This window comes from Patagioenas fasciata, chromosome 1 (assembly GCF_037038585.1).
Source record: "Patagioenas fasciata isolate bPatFas1 chromosome 1, bPatFas1.hap1, whole genome shotgun sequence".
NCBI lineage: Eukaryota > Metazoa > Chordata > Aves > Columbiformes > Columbidae > Patagioenas > Patagioenas fasciata.
In genome coordinates this window covers 102,939,720-102,961,046 of record NC_092520.1, presented here as the reverse complement: position 1 = coordinate 102,961,046, position 21,327 = coordinate 102,939,720, and the positions used below count along the sequence as shown (strand labels likewise).

At 35.6% G+C, this 21,327-nt stretch overlaps 1 protein-coding gene across 12 annotated transcripts in view; it reads right to left on the bottom strand.

The window, feature by feature from the left end:
* DMD (dystrophin) overlaps positions 1 to 21,327 on the bottom strand; it is a 1,243,922-nt gene that overhangs the window by 275,172 nt on the left and 947,423 nt on the right. For all 12 annotated transcript variants that reach the window (XM_065859822.2, XM_071812115.1, XM_071812091.1 and 9 more), the window contains 2 exons: positions 8,375 to 8,586; positions 1,558 to 1,712 (listed from right to left, as the gene is read on the bottom strand). In XM_065859822.2, coding sequence (XP_065715894.1) covers positions 1,558 to 1,712; positions 8,375 to 8,586 — 367 coding nt within the window. The remainder of the gene's footprint in view (positions 1 to 1,557; positions 1,713 to 8,374; positions 8,587 to 21,327) is intronic.

Sequence of the window (21,327 nt, the reverse complement as noted above, 5' to 3'; positions counted from 1 at the left end):
GCAAGGAGCGTGTCTTAAAGAACTACTCTCCGTTAGCCTAGTACTTTGCTGAGTCCATGCAACGATGGCAATTCTCACATTTATGCAATATTAGACACACCTGGGTTTGTGCTTGAAGCATTGACAGATTTGAAGATGTACCTGTAGCTACTGGAGCATCCACAGCAGCTACAGATACCCCGGACTTCCACAATTGCAAAGCCATCTCATCAAATGAGGGCTGTAGTTCTACATGCAGACAAAAGCAATTTCCTTTGCTTCTCACCTTTGAGCTACTGATTTTACCTGCTCATGGAGAATAGTTTTAAGCATTAGACACCCAGCCTTTCTCATCCAGGAACAGATGTTCTTACCCAGCCTGTTTCTCAGACCACAGAGAGCAAAACATTTTTTCATAAAAATATAGCTATTACTAATAATGCTAAAATGGCTATTACTATAGCAGGATAAATTTAAGTAGATACTGAATGTTTGTACAAATTTCTCAGTTTAGTTATTAATTTTGTTAAAAAAAAAGTTTTCAAATTATTATGTGGGTTTTTTTAGGTGGACATCAACAGCATCTCTTCTCTCATTTGAACAGGATCTTAAGTCAGTGGCAGATCTGCTTCAGAAAAAAATGCTGTTAAAGTGACTTGTTTATATGAATATCAGCTTCATTAAAAAAATTAAACAAAAAGCAGGAATAAATTTCTGTAGTCATCAGTGATTTAAGTAACTGCCATTATGCAAGAGGATTTCCTGAATTTATTTTATATTTAACTAAACCAATATTTTTGGCTTTGTTTATAGACTTTAACTGAAAACACATTAATATCTAATTCAGTTCTAGTTTCAGTCTTAAGCTATAAAACTTAATTCAAGATACTGATTAAAACAACTTTGATTTAATTTTTATGCATTTCATCTGACGTGCAATGACTTAGAACTCTTACCACTACAAAGAAAGTAATTTTTATTCTGCAATATGTTCTGATCTTATAGATTACATATTGGATGATTCACAATTTGATGGCAAGCTGCAGAGATTAGTGCTAGTAAGGAACTTGTATCTAAACCAAACACTGCATGACGTGGAAATGTAATCAAGAACATGATCGAGGCTGTAGTAAAAACTTTCTTGACTAGAGATTTGCTTCAAAGGTACCAGATAACATTTCTACTTTGAATCTGCTTCAATAGGACATGTCTGTCATTTTCAGATTCAGTTTATGACTCAAAATCACTACAGTGATTGTGAGGTGGAGATAGCACATAGAAATACGAAACACTGCATTTTAAATATTTAAAATATATAACCTATCAACTGAAGTTCATCGGTAACTGGTTACAGCAGAAGAAAATTGGTAGGAGGCAAAATTTTATTTGAGAGAATTGAATGGCATTCCAAAGACATATTTCCAAAAAATATGACAGAAGAGTCATCTTGATTCTTTTCTTCCTCACTATAATCTTGTCATGTTCAAAAGTTGCATCTTCTATAATCTCCAACCAAAGCTGGACAATGAATGTTAATGTAGTTTAACAACAAATCTAATAGCAGAATTTATATCCTACCTCTTATTAATGTTAGCCCATGTCGTATTAACATTATCTGTCATCCGTTCTACTTTTCTGGTGTCATCTGCTGAATAATCACGAAGCAGCTTAAGGGCCATGTCATTTGTCACATCTACATTTATTTGCCATTGCCGTATTTCTTTTGAAAATTGCTGCAGTTAAAAGAGAAAGAAACAGAAAAACCTCAGATCACCAGGAAATGATCACACACATTGTATGATTATTAGAGAAGGAGATGAACAACTTATAACATCAACATGAAAAAAAGAAAAAAAAATAAGAAAAAGAGAAGGAAGACTTCCTCAGATTTACTGGTAATTAAGGTCAGAGTCTTTCTAAATGTTTTAATTCTTGTAGTCATAAAACCCTAGGACTACTTCTAAACTCTGAGAGGACCAAGCAACCTAACTCTAAAAACATGACAGCTCAAATTGATTATAATGCATTATACAAACTATCACTGTTTGTGATGTTGAATTATACTGAGGTGGAAAATATAATGAAGTAATATGTTCTATCTAATTTTAATTTTTATACTGTGAAAAAATACTGAGATTTGGACAACTAGTACCGGTGCTGTCACTTTTTTTTTTTTTTTTAAATTTATTTTAGCAAATTGTTTATGTAATTAGTGCCATCTACTGGAACGGCACTAAATCTGCAATACAGCAAAACTACTAGTAAGCCTATCAATGCCTTTCTAACGTAAAATTACTCTTCTTAGTATTAAGAAAGGTTTTAAATCTTGGACGTTCTTTTTTTTTATTTCCTCCCTTCTCCTTCTCCTTCTCCTTCTCCTTCTCCTTCTCCTTCTCCTTCTCCTTCTCCTTCTCCTTCTCCCCTTCACTGAAGTTGCACGTTTACTCCCTAATGTGCAACAAAAAAAAAAGGAGCAAAAATAATCGATTATTTACTTGTACTTTTGTACTAGGCAAAGACTACAACTGGCCAATCAAAGGGACATTAGAAGCTATTGACAACAAACAAACAAACAAAAAGCAAACAAACACCCAAAACAACAAAAAAACCCAGTAAGGTTTGAATGTCTTTACTCTTGTGCTTTAATACACAAATAAGGAAATGTCTGTGAAAAGAAAAATAGTTTTTCACCCTCATTCTCCCAAAGCAGTGTTCCATTTGAAATCCTGATTTGATTCAGGAAAGGAATTCTCCACACAAAATTGAACTTACATATTTAATTCCCAATTGAAGAGTCTTAATAATAAATAAAAATAAATATATTTTGAATATTTTGTGCACTTATGTTTTCCTCTAAGCAAGCCTGTAAGTTGATTTTGGTTAAGATTGGGACTAAAACATACCTGATCTTTGAATAGAGTTGGGGTGGAGTTTTGGGGGTTTTGTTTTTTTCCACCAAACTCTTACCTGTTAAAAAGCTGTTTCAGCATCTCTAGGTGCCCTCCATAATTTAAAACTAAAAACATATATTCCTTCTCTTTCCTGTGTTATTCCTTCATGAGAGGGCAGATAACCCAGGTTATGTAGTTTATAACCTCAGGTACTAACACAGTAGCCAGATTATCTGTTTGGAACAAGGGAACCTATATCTACTGATTAAAAATTAGGAGGAAGCTACTAACCCCCCTCTGAAAATCACCTGAAAATGTTATCACTAAGCTCACTTAAACTAAAGCAGCCTTAACATTTTTTTAAAGTCATGTCCCTGTGTTAAGTATGGAGATGTAGTCAAGAGAGGAGATAATTTTGTGGAAAAACACGACAGTTCCTTTGGAGAAGATACAAGTAGGTGGTTGTTTCGGAAACAGTCTGCCAATTCAGCTCCTTCCCTGCCAGAATTATATACACTAAACATATAAATGTTAGTATTCACATAAATATAATAAAATATATAAAAATTAAATTATACGGTGATAATAATTTCAGTTTTGTAGATATTTTTTAGCAAGTATCTACTCTACATTTAGGTCTGTCCATTTTTATTACATTCTACCTTTCTCTTTAAAATTATGCATGCATACAGCTACTTTTTTTCCAGCCAAAGAATCACAGCAGACTACTGACCATTCACTGCATTACATAAAAAAGTTACCATAATATTTTGTCTGTATTGTAAGTTAATGGCCTGTAAACTTTACTTTGAAAATAAGTTATTTTGCCCAGTCCCATGTGAATATAAACGACCTTATAAATCCTTCCAAAGCCAGTTTTATAATAAAAATACAGAAAGATCCATTACAAGGTTATTTCTAAAAGTGTTGTTCTCACCATTAACTTCAACATTAATCCATTAACTTCCTGACATTACAACACTAGATCATCACTCAGGAGAGAAATGATGACTATAGAGAGCTTTGCCGACAGAAACAATTTGTATTTTCCACTTTATTGGAAATTAGTATGTAATTTTTCAACAACTTTGAGGAGTGCTTGGCCTTGCTTCAACTTTGCTCTGTGCACAGACGCTGAGAACAAAGTATTGTGGTAAATGTTTCACCTGTCTGTCCTACTGGAGGTCCATTAACACATATCTTGCATGACTATAATGAATATTTTAGAACTAAATTCTTGGCATTATTTTATTTCCTCTGTTCCCTTTTATATTTTCAGATCTTCTTTATCTTTTAGCTACTTGCTTCATTGTCTGAATATCATTTTGACATTTTTAAAGCGTTCTCTTTGTTTTGTCTCTGTCACCACTGGAATTTGCTGAGTTTATTAAAAGGCTTAAAGAATTAGGGCTGTGCATTTATCATGTTACTTAGGTATAAATTTATTTTTAATTTTTAATTAGAAGACAGTAGTTGATATTACTAGGAATAAAGTGTGTGTAATTAAGGATTCTTGATTAAAAACAAGTATAGAAATTAGAGCTGGGCTTTATTCTATCCCAGGATTACCCAGTGGAACAAAATAAATGATGCATAGCAGTTCAAATATAGCTATATGTATGTACAGCATCATCCAGTTCTGAGCATGTAAGTTCCCACACTGAGCAGTTGTATCACAAATCTGGAAAATGAGGCTGCCTTTCTGTCCCTTTCCTGTATATCTATAGCACATTTTATTTATAAACTTTAAGAATTACTTTTTTTCCTTTCTTTTTTTTTTTTTTTTAAATCAAGGAATTCTGTTTCAATGTCTTTATCATAGTCAATGATGTTAACTTAATTGTTAATTGTTTTACTAAAATCAAAGCAGTATGCTGTTAGCCCTGGAATAATAAAAATCCACCAAATGCTGAGACTCTGCTTCATCCTATATTGACACACAGAAAGTGGCAAGAGTACCTAGTAAGTTACCCTCCCTGCAAGAAGACAAGCAACAGAGCCTCAGTCTTAGCCACCAACCCAGGGCATAAAGCTCACTCTTCAGGCTATGCCAGGGGAAGGTTGCCTGGCCTCTTGAGTACCAACAGAGCAGGGGATGTAATCAGGCTGATATTCAATTTCCTATCAAGACAAACAAGAAATAGGTGGTCAATGAAGGAAAGGAAGGAAATGTCTCCATCCTTCCTCATCATCACTTCGGCCATCCCAGCTAAACTGGTCCAGAGGAAGAAAAGGTGCCTCAATAGCTCTTAGCAGAACAAGGAGCCAAGGACTGAACGGGCAATCCCAGCAGCTTTCTTTTTTCAATGTAATCTCAGTATCATATTATGAAGAGACTAGTTGTACACTAGCTCATGTTCAGATGACTTGGGGGTGGAAAGGACCTGAAGACTGACTGTGTACTATTTTTACACCTGTGACCTTCAGCCTGCTGAGTTAACCATCTGCAGTCATCACTTAACAATAACAGAGCTTTAATGGATAAAGAGCCTCATCGTCCGGAACGCCATATTCTACTACTCCATACCTAATTCCAGTGTTTAGAATTTAGTTCTCAAATACCAAAGCAAAAAGATAGAATGAAAAATGCTTTACTCCTCGGAAAGTTAGCTCTGAATTGATTTCTGATTCAAATGAATAATATTTTTAATTATCAGCTATATGGGACCTGGTTACTTTTCTTTTAAATGTCAGAAACAAATGTGTCAAATTCAATTAAAAAAATCATTGGCCAAATACAAGATAGTTACAGATTTTCGTTTTATACTGGCATTGAAAAAAAAAATCAAAAGCCTGCTATTGCTGAGCTTACTATTTACTTGTGTGTAAGGATTCACTAGCAGAAAAGTATTAACACAAGCACTGATTAAAAGTTCACTTAGAACAGACTTATAATGTTCAACAAACAGAAGAACACTACATTCTCACACCAAGCTGTGTTGAGATGCAAAGCTGATGAAATGAATATGTCTGAAGAATTTATTTAAGACTCACGCAGACCTCTCTCTTTCCTCAACACGAATAAAAATGACAGCTTTATTTCTGTCAGTGTAACAGCAAGCCAAAAGACAACATACTTACTCCAAATATTCAGGGGACAACATCAAAATATATGTGTTTGGCACAGAAGCCTGGAAAGCATTTATTTTGAGGATCTGATGTATTTCTAGGTCCTTCAGTTTAGATAATGCTATACAGAAGAAATATAAAGCTGCTAAACTCAAAAATTATTTCCATTTTCCTTAGGATTCATGACCCCTTATCTCAAGCATGAACACAACAGCTGATGCTGTCACATCTGAGAACCTTTCATGAGGGATTTGACACAATAGGAATTACTGGCACACAAAGATAATTCGTCTAGGAAGGCTGGCACAAAAAAAAACCCCAAACCAAACCAAAACCAGAAAAGAACCCTCAAAAAAACAAACCAAAAACAGAAAAGACCCCCCCCACCCGCATTCTCTAAGACAGAGGATGATCTCTTCCAAACTTGAGGGAGAAAGGCTAGGCAAAACCAAACAAATGAAAGTAAACAACTCTGGAACAGTAGAGCTTGTTGGTGTTCATATCATCAGAAAGGCACAGCAAATTAAGATGGACTAGCTATGACACTGAAATTATAATTATAGCCAAATGTCTGTAATGTGACACAACACATCACATTGAATTCAGACTGGGATGGGAATGGCTGATTATACTGATAGTCCAAGCACTTCATGTCTTTCAAAGAAGGAGTGAAAATAATCTGCTGATATCCTTTCAAAAACTCTATTTATACCTAGAGATACAGTCTATGAATAAGTATACTAGTACACTTTCTCTATAACTTGGGCGATGAAGAAGGGCATATTCTTATTTCTCTCCTTGGAGAATGTTGATCCAAAAAATTGTAATTTGTTTCAAAAAGCATACAATCTTAAATGAACCTCATCTAAGCCTCATATATGCTTGTAAAAGAGGTGGATACAGAATCAATTTCTAAAACTATATTTTCAATTATTTTCCTAGTGTTCAGACATAAGACACTCCAACACAGTGATGTAAAACTGTGTCTGCACAGAACTAGTTTTCTGTTGAGTCTTTGCAGAGCTGGGACATTGACTTTTTTAACCAAACACTGGACAGAAGCCAGAACTCTATCTCTGCAGAAAGACAGTGACAAATGGGAGTTCTCTATGCTGAATGACAGTAGTATACATAATCTATAACTCCTTCCAATACATTAGTGAGTGATTGCCCTTGTTACCATAATCCACCCTTCCTAAGCAATGACCCTTACAGTATAATCTTAAATAAGAAAACTTAACCACATCTCTGCCTAAAACAATGGGCTGATAAATCTTTTAATGCTTCTTACAGGCAAGGAGAAAAAAAGGCAAGCAAAAACTCCAACAGATTTTGTATCTACTTATAAACATTAGAAAGGCAATGAGTAACTGAAGATGGAGATAGCTGAAGACGAATCATGTGGTTATACAAACAGTTTCTGTGGTGGCAAAACCAGCTGATGATGACTTTACTCCACTGTGCCTCCCAGCAGTTCATTACCATTCAGCTGTGCAAATAAGACTGTTCTAAATCTGCAAACTTTAACCAACAGCTGAGAGGTAGGAGTTAAAAATATCTAAATTTGGTGGGCAAGAGAAAAAACACATCAGAAAATATTTGTGTAACTGTTCTCCCAAATAACTAAAATGTAACGTTCCATTAACATGGAGGCAGGACTCACTTTAAGAGGCTGATCAATTGGTTGGTTTCAATCTTGTTTTTCCCCAACCAGAAAATGAGATATTATTAATCTGAAACAGTTGTTCTCAAATTTTATCCATGAAAAGTGTCACCAAAGTATGACTATTTCCATAACAAGAAACTGAAAAACTGATGCAACAGTTCGGGCCTATTTGAATTGCTACTTGAGGTATAGTTCAGCTCCATAAGTTAACTGAGGTGCACATTTTAGCACTGAGAATGTGACAACATGTGTGCTAAAATCACAAGAGCAGCCATTTCAGTTTTTATGCAGCTAATAACCCTGCCAAGGTTGAAACCCGTGAGATTACGTTGTGGCAAATCTACAGTGCTTGATTTTCAAAATACCTCCATATAGTCTGTTATTTTTCCCCCTTTTCTTAACTAGTTCTAGACAACCTACACAGCTTCATTATCAATGCAGACAGACATACCAATACTACAGGATTTCCCAGTCTGCAGTACCAGTGCAGCTGAGGCTGCTATACAGAAGAGATGAGAAATACTTGTGCTGAAAAGGTGGGTGTTCTTCCTGCAAGATCAGCCATCTCCTTGTTATGACTAATAAGTTAAAACAAATTTCATTCAAGGATTATGACACACAGTCTAGACCTTGTGAGTTTCTTTCTATTTTTTGTGGGAAATAAGGGATAAAGAGGTAATTCTCAATGTGCACTCTCCAATAGTTAGAGGACATTTTTTTTAACAAACTAATCAACTTGAGCAGAAATCTTTTAATTTTCAGTAATGACCTTAAGCTCGGTGTTCTGCTTTTTCAGAGCTTCCACTGTGTAGGAAATTTCTTTCCATGACTCAAGCTTAGCTTTTGCTTGTTCAAGAACCTGCTCAGCTTCTTGTTTAGCTTCTAGCCACTGTGTTGAATCCTTTAACATCTCCTGAAGCTGCTGTCTCCGGCTTTGGAGATGTCCATGAACTTCATCCCACTGGCTCTGTATCTTTTCAACTGGTGAAACACAAAGGAAAAACAAAAGCTGAGTCAATTAAAAGCCTTTTTTTTTCTTTTTTAAGGGAGTAAAAATAATATTTAAATATTTCTAGAACTGACCATATTGGAGAGTTCTTTTAAGCTGCAATTGCAACTAAGTTTATTTCAACAAAGAACAGATATACTGTTTTGAATCACACAGTATGGCACTATGGTACACAGCATGTGTTTCAATGCGTATGCAGCCAGAAATGACATGCTCATGCCCCAAAAAACATTACAAAACAGTATCACATTTAAGAAAAAATAACAGCAATAATCTTTCATTTGTACCAAACCAACACAAGTTCTAGTATTTTCTGAAGAACAAGTCCTTTAGGGACTGCAGTAGTATTAGTTAAAGATGCAAGATATAATGAATGGTTATTCTTATTTCATTAAGGCAAATGCTAGCAGAGTGCAAAAGCTAAGAAACTTTCTCACATATTCATGTTAATATAAAATAACTATTAGCTTTATCCACTATTTGAAAGAACTGTGGTTCGTGAGACCTTAACACTAAAATCATTAAATGCTGGCTAGCATCCATCATCAGACTCATCCAAAGTAGCATAAAAAGATCAGGAGACCTAGTCATCTAAATAGCTGAAGTTTGGAAAAAAAAAAAAAAAAGAAAACAAACAAACAAATTAAAAAAAACCAACCCACACCAACTAAACAGAAACCACACACACAAAAATACAAAACAAACAAAACCCCCACAAACAAACAAATAACAAAGCAACAACAAACCAAACTCCACAAAGAATAAAATCTGTTCACTGCATGAAGAAATAGGCATTTAAAAAATATATATGTATTCTTAATTCCCTGAGGTTACTCAACACAGACTACATTCTCAATATTTTCTTGAAAACTGTCTCACTACATTGAAAATTCACAGACCTTCTAAGATGGGAGAGAGAGAGATCCCCAGAGTACTCAGAAAATAACTGAAATTATTATTGAGTGGTAGTTCCAACATTGCATCTCACACTGCAAAGCTGAGTCCAAAATGGTGCAGGCTAAAGACTAAAGAAATGAGAAATGCTCCAGCAAGGAAAGGAGATTTCTACCTATCATGCTCTTTCTACTTCTAAAAGGAGGAATAAAAATCTTTCCACAGTCTGAGATGAGCTTTAGAGAAAGAGAAGAAAATCTTTCAACATCCCCTGCTCAAGCCTAGGGAGAAAACCTGTGAGTTAAGCACACAGAGCAGCATGTGGAAGAAACAGAACTGGAGAACACAAAGCACAGTCAGAGCAAAGCAAGGATAGCCTAAGGCCCAAAGACTTTAATTTAATCTGAAGCAAATCTAACCCCTCAGTTTAGAAAGTTGTATACAAAGGTCACAAAACAACTCATCTGTGCCCTATATAGATGAGGAATTGTGATGTAAGCTTTAGGGTGTATTTAAAACAACAAAGCAATTGTGGTGTATGGGAAGGGTGAATAACAGGCACGTTCTTGAACTGCTTCAGTAAAATCCCTGCTATGGCTACAGCCTGTGGCTCAAGGGCTGTGTTGGAGGTCTTGGGGGCAAAGTGTTCCACAGTGTTCCACAGTGTTGCTGGCATATGCATAATAGCTGCCACCTATTTCTTGCAAATAACTACTCAAGCTCCTTCCCCCTCGGACCAGAGGTGTCAAACTCATTTTCAAAGGGGGACACATCAGCCTGGCAGTTGCCTTCAAAGGGCCAATTGTAATTTTAGGACTGTATAAATGTAGAAGCAGTTACATTGATACAGTTCTAGAATTACATCTGACCCTTCGAAGGCAATCGTGAGGCTGATGTGGCCCCCAGTGAAAATGAGTTTGACACCCCTGCCTTAGACTCTGAGACATTCAGTGTGTTATCTTTTGATTCCTGGCAACCTGGAGATTTTGGTACATAGCTGAAAAAAGTATAACAGCTTGCTTATATCAGTTGTCCATGAAGAAACTACAAAAAATCCCACTTTTTTTTTTAATTATAAGTTTCTTTGTTGGTGTGGCATGGTTGGGGTTTTTTGGGGGAGGTGGGCTGGGGCATTAAGAGAAGTATGAAAACTGTAGCAGAACTGCTTCAAAAGAAAACTTGGGTCCACAACTATAATAATTCTTCATAATGCCTGCTTTTAGTAGCAAATGCTGATATTTCTTACCAACAAAAAGCAAAATATTTATAGATGGATCTGTTCCATAATGTCTTGCGGTTTGCATCTACGAAAGACATATTAGCAGTCCTTCTCTAGGGACTGTGCTTCTCTCAGCAAGACTGATTTTTTTCATCAAATATCACAGTCCTGGAATTCCACAATGACCAATTCTCCCAACTCAAGAGAGGAATGAGGTTGCATAATGAAAGCTGTATAAAGGACGTCTCAGGGGCCCATTTACACACGAATACACAGACTCCAAATCTATGAAACACATTTCCTCATTAAAATACTTGCATTGTCTCTCTCAAAAAGGGAAAAGAAAACCTTCTGAGGTGGACACTTAAAAATTAACATCTTTAATAGTTTTGCTTTATTACAGTTTGGAATTGAAGAGTTCAGGAAGTTACTTGATAATCTAAACCAAAAAAACAGACAAAAGGCTATTGTGAAGATGGTAAAATATCCTGAAACCTAAGTAAGAACATAATAGGTTTTAAAAAGTACACTTTGCCAGGAAAATGTAATGCAATTGTCCTAACTGCACCCTGGATTATAATAGGATATTACGGAGATCAGATCCTGATCTTTATCTTTTGTATATCACCTACATACTGTGATGACTGCACATTGAAAATACCTTGATAAATAGAACAAGTGTGGCTCACGTGCACTATTAATATCACTGAAGCACAAGAATTTTAAATAATTAATAACGATAATAAAAGCCTTTTTTTCCCCATAGTTCAGTAGTTTCTGAAGCATCTCAGTTTACTTTGTTCCTTACAGCTAACTCCTGTGCTTTCTCCATTTCAAAGGCTAATTTGTTTTTTTAGTGTCCTTATTTGTATAATTTTTTTTCCTTCCCCCCCCTCTAAATTTGGCAGCAGCACAATATCATAAGAATGATTATTTGAAATTATCTCAAGAGAATCCTTAATTATTAACTACAGAATTTATTTACCAATCAAACTGCAAAGGGGCAATCTGGAAAAGAAAGGGCAGCATTTTCTTTGAAGACTTAAGGAAAAGAAATAATTTAAAATAATTTTATCAAACCATTAACTGTTTTTAGTTGAATATAAACCCACAAAAATATTTGACAATTAAATCTAAACTGAGTATCAGAAAGATGAAATATAGACAACAGGTTATTTCCTAAAGTGAAACCCAAACCTAATCACAGTGCTCCAGACAGAAGTCCTGATTGTATTTCACTTACACAAGTCTTGCTCTTGCTTACTGGAAAGTGTCCCAGTATGGCTCCAACCACTTCCAGTTCAACACTGAACTCTCTCAAATGAATAATTCAGGGGCATGGTGAAATTCTACCAGTATTTTATTTCAAGGTTGCTATTCAATTTTTTTTTTTCCATCACTACCATTCACTACTTGTTCAGTAGTCATTATATCAGTAATACGGACAAAAGAAATTCTGGTGAACTAAGGACAGATTTATTAAGTTATTAGAAGCAATAACAAAGCAGAAAACCGCATTTAAAACACTCAAACACAAGGTAACTATTTTTCAACCTGGTTATCATTAGCTTAGTACATTGAGGAAAGAACAACCTCAGTGAAGGGGACTGCTGGTTTCAGTTTTGTTTATAAACAAAAATTTTTATACTTTTTTTTTCATACTTGAGGCATAATAGAGAAACAACAAGCAAACTTCTCTTTTTCTCTGTTAAGAGTTCATATCCTTGATAATACACATGTAACTCTTTTTGCAGAAAGTTTATTCTTTACTGTTTATAATAGAACAGCAGTGGATATAACAGAAAAGGAGCCTGAGAAGAAGCTGTTAGTCACAGTAGAAATAATATTCATGTTACTATAAGTTAGATCTAGCCTATGCAAATTGAAAAAAGTAATCATTTCATGCCAGTCTGATAAGTCCATTGAATCCAGTGAACTCCCCAAAAAAACTGAACAAGTCAACAAATAGTAACAGAATTTGTGAGGTAGAAAACCTGCACTTTCCTTGTCCAACAAGTTACCTAAACTGCACTCTCTTTGCTCTGTAGGAGAGTGCTATTCAAAAGCATTAATGTCAATACACTGACTTTTTCCTATAAATGTCATTTTTTCACTGTAGGTTCCTAGATTTGAAGACTAGAAGGATTAATGCAACCTGTCCTGCTGCAGAATCTAACTGTAGAACAGCAGTTATCATTCACATTACCAAAAGAAGTTACTGTTGCAGTAATATTCCTTAGCTGAAAAACGAAAACACTTTTATGTGCATCTTTGAGTGTTTCAATTTACTCATACCTTGCAACAATGATCATGATGAAAAGACTTGTGGAGTTTGAAATCTAGCCAATTGTGAAAAATGACTTATGTATACTGTCATATTTCTGTCATAATCTCTAGAATCTTAAGGTTCCCCTCACTGCCCTTTGCAGCAATATGAAACACCCAGCACATTGAAAGGAAAAGAGTATCTGAGATCTTCATTGTTGGGGAACTGAGTAGCCCTTAGACACTATAGCTGTACAGAATGGCTGTCACTGGTAAACTGAATGAAAGCATAAGGAAGAAAACAATTCTCATCCTCTGCCAAATGTAACAATTTCAGTTGTCAATATCAAGTATAATGGGTTAAAAAATTGGTGGGTGAGGTCATTGTACTGTGTTCACAAAATCTTGCTGCAGAACTGGATGCAGCCCTGGTCTGAATGCAGTTTGAACAGCCACAGGACTGCAAGCGCAACAATTTATATCGCATTGCAGGTACCAGCCAGCACCACAGGTGGAAGACAGCAAGACACACTGGTGTGCAGAGCTACACTGAGTACCTGGAGATTGTAATGTTAGATACCGCTGAAAACATAAAAACTGTAAATTTCTAGGAGGAATAGGTTGAAAAGAGCCCAAGCTCAACATTGGCATTTGTTGCCCTGGAAGCACACTGCCACAGCTTCGAAGTTGTCAATACAAAGGGTTTTTTCAATCATATGCTGTCCTGAAAACTGCTTCTATTAATACATCTCCCTAGAGATTACTCCTACATTTCCCTCAAGTTTATGTCCTTTACAAAGTTGCTTCCAAAAATAAGTAGACATTTTAAATTTCATCTTTGAATAGTCTGTCAGGTTGGCTTCATTTCTGTTGGAGTTGCAGCCCCCTAATATACTTTTCTTTGAATATCAGGGATAGTTAATTTTTATATATTTCATCTTATTCCATATGTTTTTAACTACTCTATACATTTATCCATATAAAATTTAGTTGAGTTAAACTTTCGCAGCTGTATAGAAAATTAGTTTTCCCACACTAAAAATTGTGTGTCTTACTAAAGAGTGAGCAGGTCTTCTGAGAGGCATGACAGAAAAACTAATGCAAAGCTTTCTGATACTTTTCAGTTTTTGCTCAGTTTTCTGTAAACCACATGAGTAGAATCACAGTTAAAACAAGATGTAACATTCTTATCTTGTGATTACCTTGCTTTTCATTATTGTATTGTTCTAAGCACATAATCTAACTTTTTTTTTTTTTCCCCTAGAAAAAGGATTCAGTTAAAGTTCTCTATTTGTCAATTATTTCTTGCTCAAAGTGCTTCACCTTCACTCCTGCTGCCTTCCAGAAAGGAGATGTCTGACCCGAGTCTGATTCTTCAAGGAAGAACCACTTTATTAAAGTCTAACATACAACATCCCTTGACAAAAGGATGCCAACTCTGTTCTTATGAACAATGGCGAATCAGAGAGAGATCAGCCTAGGGAGAACATTTGGATAGTAGATGCAGAGTCAAATGAGGATAAGTTTAAAAGATATCTTTTTTAAATGCTGAAATCCTTAAGGAGTTACAGGAACAGTTATAACATCAACTAAGTTGCTGCCTGTAGGCTGTCAGTGTGGAGTGGAGCTGGATAGGACAGAGTACACAGCAGAGAACAGTGGGAGCCAGCCTGCTCAGACACTCAGACAGCAATTTATGCTTCATCTCTCCATCTTTGTCTTTTCTTGTAAAGTAGTATTTCTCCTGAGCTTTTTCAGAGACTTATAAAAGTCACACTTATTAAATAATGACCCCAGAAAGTTACGGCAACACTTTAACTAAATATGGAAAAAAACCAGTAGTGTGCGATCTAAGATGTTTTATGCATTCTTCAGATGGTCAGTAATGTGATGAGAGGATTCAGCCAATAAAGCCAAAATTAATGGGGGGAGGGGGTGGCAATTTAGAATATCTAGCTAAATGTGAAGTCCATAATTTATGCCAGTAAGATGTCAGATGTGGCATTTATGCACCGTTAATCTATTTACAGAAAGATTATTCCTTATCATATGTGTATCATAATGTGTAATGACAGATTTAAAAGAAGCCTATGGCTTACCAAAAAACAGGTAAAACAGAAAGTATGTATACAAATTAAGCTGCTCATAAACAAGTAAATGAATAATACATGGGATGAAGGCTGGAACTGTAATCCTCTATACTTTTGTGTAATATTCTAGTTTCTAAGAACAGATAAAAGTTATTACAAGGGAAACCAGGCAGAAGCAGTGCTCAGAGCCTTCAATTCCCTTTCTGTGCTGATGAAGAGCAATAAAATTGTGCCTGGAAGTCCTACCAAGGTATGAAAGCCCTACAAGGAAAAATGTTACCTTTCTTGGCTTCTCAGGAGCTAAGAAAAACAGGCAGTAAGAGAGATTAGATCAGATTTAACTGTGGTGTATTGTTTTGGATTTGGTTTGGGGTTTTTTGTGGTTTTGGTGGTGGTGGTGGCTTATAGTTTCTTTGGTTGGTTGGTTTGGTTTTGTTTGTTTGGGTTTTTGGGGAGGTTTTTTTTTTTTTTTTAAACACACATGCTCAATCTCATTTTGTAGTTTTAGACTTGGGGGGGGAGGGGGAGGAGTGTAATTATTTCCAGCTATTGAAACCCTATGACTTCATTTTCTTTTGTTTCACTGGGGCAAGCTTATTTTCTTTTATCTAAAAATCGCTTCCAAATGATCAAACTAATGAAGGTCACTCTGTTTATTTGGAAGTGTCAGATCAAACAGAATGAACTGAAAACTGTCAAGTGGTTTCTGCTAAGCACCAAGTGATTCTTAAACACTGAAGCCTGCTTTACACCTTGCTATACAGAATGGGATTTAGAAACCAGATTGAACTGGTAGCATATCTAAAAAAGTCAGTTTCTTACAACAAGCAAGAAGTAGCTTCCATGACTGAGAACTGAGAAGGTCATGCAAGATCTTATTATTTGGAAAAAAGGTCCTTCAGAAAGCACTCACTAACTTGTCAAGTCTTTATAAAAGTACTTATGTATATAACATTTATCACCTCTCAAATGAATTTTTCGTGATCATTTTTTCACTAAATGAAAATGGGAAGAGATCATGGTATGCATGATGTGGAAGAGCATTTGCCTTGCATTTTAAAATGCTCTACATTCTGTAAAATTTTCATGTGAGAAATAAACACTTGACCTAAAGACAAGATTCTTGAGGATTTAGTATGAAATCAGTAACAAACCTAAGTTTAGTTTTGCTAGAAACCCACTATGCATATGCATAGACACACAGGTGTTGACTAGGGAGTTGGATAGACAGGTGAGGGAATGAACTATTTTTTTTCTGCAGAGACTCCCATATTTAGTTGATATCAAGACATAACTTTGTAGTAACATCCCACTAACTGGAAAAATAGAGGGTTCCTTTACTGGAATGATTTAATCACCTTTCAAAACCTTTGTTTTATTAAATTTCCTTTGTTGTATATAGAAAATAGCTACTGCATTACTGAATTTAGCTACTTTCATAAATATTCATCATATAATTATGAAGATTTACATTAGATTAGAAATTATATTTAGACTGATGGAAGGTACCCAAACTACAGCCACAGGATTAAGACTAATGTCATTAACTAGATGAGTGAATACGCAAGTAATCAAGTTGTTTCAGTTTTAAATTTATAGAAAAGTTTTCAAGGAACTTCAGAAAAAATAATTGATTTCTGTCTTTTCTTAGGGATGTAAGGGTTAATTAGAAGTGACTAGATATTTTAGTATTTATCTTTGCCCAAATTTCCATTAATATTTTTGCTGGGATTTTGGTTACATGAGCTATCGAAAAAAATTTACAACTATGAATCTAATTTCCGTTCTTGGATGATAGCATTTGTAAAAATCAACCTATCTACAAAATATTTAAGAATTTTTTTTTTTTTTTAGAATAAATATGACTTGTCTGTGCCTATATTTTAAAAATAGGACATTAAATTAGTGAAGTGATATTCTACTTTATCTGAACATAGACAAAAAATGCTATTAGCATTATTAAAGTACATCAGCTTTCATATACTAACATTTTCATAGACTTCCTTACTTACTGATGTAAAAACCTAATGGAAGGTCTGGCAGTTTAAGTCTTGAAATGCATGAAATTCATTACCTACTTAATGAAGCATATAGGCAATGAACTTAAGAATTCTTAGTACCATATAACTTTGTGTTGCCATCATGCAATCATATTTACACCGTATATTTTTAATGTCATCAGCCTACTAATTCCTACTGAGTTTAGGTTGAGGCTTGCTTTTCAAATATATCTTCCTTTGTTAATCTGTACACTAATTTACTTTGGTTTTAATTTAATAGACACAGCTCTAACTGCACAGGCAAGACCGTGGGAGATCTTAGAGTATCAAAATACCTAGAAAATTGAAATGGACTCAGGAATTCTGCAAATGTATGAATATCAGGCTCCGAGTTACTGAAGCACAGTTTTGCACACTGTTTATATTTATATTTTCTTCTGCAAGAAGCAAAATAATTTCCTCATGAGAAGCTCTGTTCCTCACAAAAGACACGCCTCCAAAATTCAGATACTGCAACTGGCTTTGATTCATTTCACAATAAATAAACAACAAATCTCTTCCTTCTGTTATTTGACATTAAATATTATATGAGCTATCAGAATAACATCAGCTAAGAGCTAAGCTTTTGTTTTCCATAACTCTCAAGGTCCAAATACTTACCACTGTAATGTAACACTTACTAATTAAGCCACTGCAGCAAGGGTAAATTGGTAAATACTCTGTGGAACGGTCAGTAAGCAACACAGTAGCTCCCATTAGTTAACTGTGGGCCCATTTGCTGGGCGACATTTGCTCTCTATGGTATTCCATGACTTAGAATTACGACCACAGACTATCGTGAATCTTTTGCTGCACCTCTTCTGATTATGTCATGTTGGTACAGTGATTCCACTGCAGTATCTCTACAGCACATGCCTCTCACCAGAGGTCACCTGGGAGATGACTCTAGAGCTCCATTCACTCACCTGTGCCACAGGTATAGAAAGCAGGATGCTGCCAACAATATTGAGCATAGTTTGGTAGATGAACCAAAAAAAGCCACACATGCATCAGAAAAAAAAGCAGTGGGCCGAATAAAAACACCATAGTTTTGACATTTATTTTCATCTTTGAAAGCAAAGAAAACTTCTAAATGAGGAAAAACCGATTTCAAAGTAATTTTTTTCTTTTTAAAATATTTATGTATTCAACTTTATGCACAAATTTCAGGCATTTTGTTTCTGAATTGAGTTAACTTAATAAATTTGTTATTACACAACAGAAATAGAAAACTGCATAAATTTTATTTACAAATAATTAATTTCATAATCACAGATTCATAGAACGGCTTGAGTCAGAATGGACCTTGAAGATCACCTTGTTCCAACCCACCTCCAGCAATGGGCAGGGACACCTTCCACTAGACCAGTTTGCTCAAAGCCCCATCCAGCCTGGCCTTGAACAATCCCAGGGATGGGGGCACCCACAGCTTCTCTGGGCAACCTGTGCCAGTGCCTCACCCACCCTCAGGGTGAAAAATTTCTTTGTTATATCTAATTCAAATCTACCCTGTTTCAGTTCAAAGCCATTATCCCTTGTCCTGTCATTACAAGCCCTGGTAAAAAGTCTCTCTCTGTCTTTCTTATAAGCCCTCTTTCTATACTGAAAGGCCACAATGAGGTCTCCCTGGAGCCTTCTCCAGGCTGAAAAACCTCAACTCTCTTAGCCTGTCTTCACAGAAAAGGTGTTCCTGTGCTCAGGTCCCTCCTTTGGACATACTTTAACAGGTCTATGCCTTTGTTTTACTGGGGACTCCAGAGCTGGATGCAGTACTCATTAATGTAGTGAAATATCAGAGATACAGTTTCCTCCATGATATTTTTTCAGGGACAGCTGACTAGAAATTCCAGCACAGAAAGTAGCTTATAGACTGAGAAGAAAGTAACATTTACACAACAGATTATATATTGTACTGGTGGCTTGGGTAAAACACTTCTCATACAATATTCTTCCTGACAGAAGAAATATCAGAAGACTATGAAATAAAGACTATTTTCTGGCCGAGACAAAAACAAACTTTTCCTTTTTTTTTTTTTTTTTTTTTTTAGATTTACAATTACAGTCTTTTAGAAAAATTACATTAATATTGAACTAAGTATTTCCAAAGGTGAGTTAATTCATCAGGGTCTTTTGTTTCCACTTCAGCTTGACATTTCCACAAGTTTTATACCCATTCTGTCTTCCTTCTCACATTTGCACCTATTTTCTACATAGGTCAGAAGATCTAGTTTAAGCAGTCTAATACTGGTTAATCCACACTTCATTATGCAAAGACAATCTCAGCTTCCAAATACCTGAAATCCGTAATGGCCTGAAAGACAATAATCCAGGACTTAAAAATGACATGAAAAATGACCCAGAGATTCTTTCGTGAATAGGTTGTTGCAATTTTTTTTCCTTCTTTTAATGAGTACTTTACACTTATGTGGCCAAGTAGTATTGGGACTTTGTTAAAATAAAAAGCAAAGAAACAGTTAAATTTCACACTTAAAATTACCTTATACACTTCAAAGTAAACATCCAACAGAGTCAACTAAGGGAGTAACATACAATGCTGAAGAAATGTACAATGTTTCTTCTGATATTTCCAAAACATTCAAACATTTTGAGAATTCTCTGCGTAGCTATACTGCTCCACATTCTTTTGTTTTTAACTCAGCACTGAACAGAAAAGGAAGGGTTGGTCATAAAAATACTGGTACTTGAACTATTAAAGAAGCATAGCTCTGCAAGCATAGGAGCATGTAAGAAAAAAAAGTAACTTTTTTTTTTTTTCCTATTTTTGCTTGACAGGACTAGTTCTCAAGGTCATATGAGCTGGGTCTCAAGTTATGGAGGCTGGTATGACATACGCATGTGTTTCTTAACAAGTAAATAGACACCTAAACTAAAAACGAATGAACCAAACCCAAAAAACAAACCCACATCAACACAACACATACCACATCTGTCATTTTAGTCCAGTATTTTAGCTTAATAGATGCCAGTTACAGCAATCTTGAGAAAATGAAAGACTTCATAAGTTGCCTTTGACTGTGTTTTTGGTTTGAGAAGGGGCTGTGTTTCTTCTGAGGTTTTTCATTTTGTTTTAATCAGACATCTGTGCTTCTTTGTTCATGATCTCTTTGGTAGTCCAACACAGACCATAACACTCATGAGACACTAAGTGGACCAAACCAACTTTAGACAGACCAGCTTCAAAGCAGGATTCTGATGTGGTTGAAACTTTGCAAAGTTTGAGCCTAATACACTACATAAATTTAGACTGGACATTAGGCAGCATTTCTTTACAGTGAGGGTGGTCAAAGACTGGAACAGGCTTCCTAGAGAGGTGGTCAATGTCACAAGCCTGTCAGTGATTAAGAGGAACTTGGGCAATGCCATTAATAATATGCTTTAACTTTTGGTCAGCCCTGAAATGGTCCAGCAGTTGGACTAGAGGATCCTTCTAGGTCCCTTTCACTGAAATGATTCTAGTCTTAGTCTTAGTCTTAGTCTTATTCTATTCATTTTACCACAGAGCTCAACAAACTGCTTGCAGGAAAAAATGGAACAAAGAAAAGTAATCTAAAGAACAGATTAAACCTTTACTGTTGCCATCTTGCTATGACACTGCAAGGAATAAAGCCAAGTGTCAAAAGACCAAAAATTCAGAGACAACAATAAAAATGTAATGAATATCCTGCAAAATTATGGTATCTCTTCAACTGGGACACTACACTCAATTCTACACTTTAGAAGATAAAGCAGACAAACATAGCCTGACACTTCCAGGAAAAACTTCCATGGCACAGGTGTTTACTGTACACAGGTTCCCATCCAACTAAAATATAATGAAATAAAACCTTTTCTAAATATTCTGGTTTTCAGGTCCTAAGTTCCACCAAGCCCAGATGCCACCACTTTCTCAACATATATCTGACTGTGCAACACCTACTCTCCTTTGTTGTTACTCAGCTTGTATTATCCAGATCACTCAGATGGGTCACTGTCTCACCTACCATGCAATAGGCCTGCTAACAAGGAAGGTGAAATATCAGAAAATAATCTCCGAAATTTTTCTCCTTCCCTCCCTTTTTTAGCATGATAAAGGCTGACACAATCCTGTGAGCATTGCTGTCCACTAAACATAGACTGAAAAGACTCAGAGCTACCATATTCGTATGCTTATGGTCCTGAAAACAGTAATAAAACTAAATTCCTTGA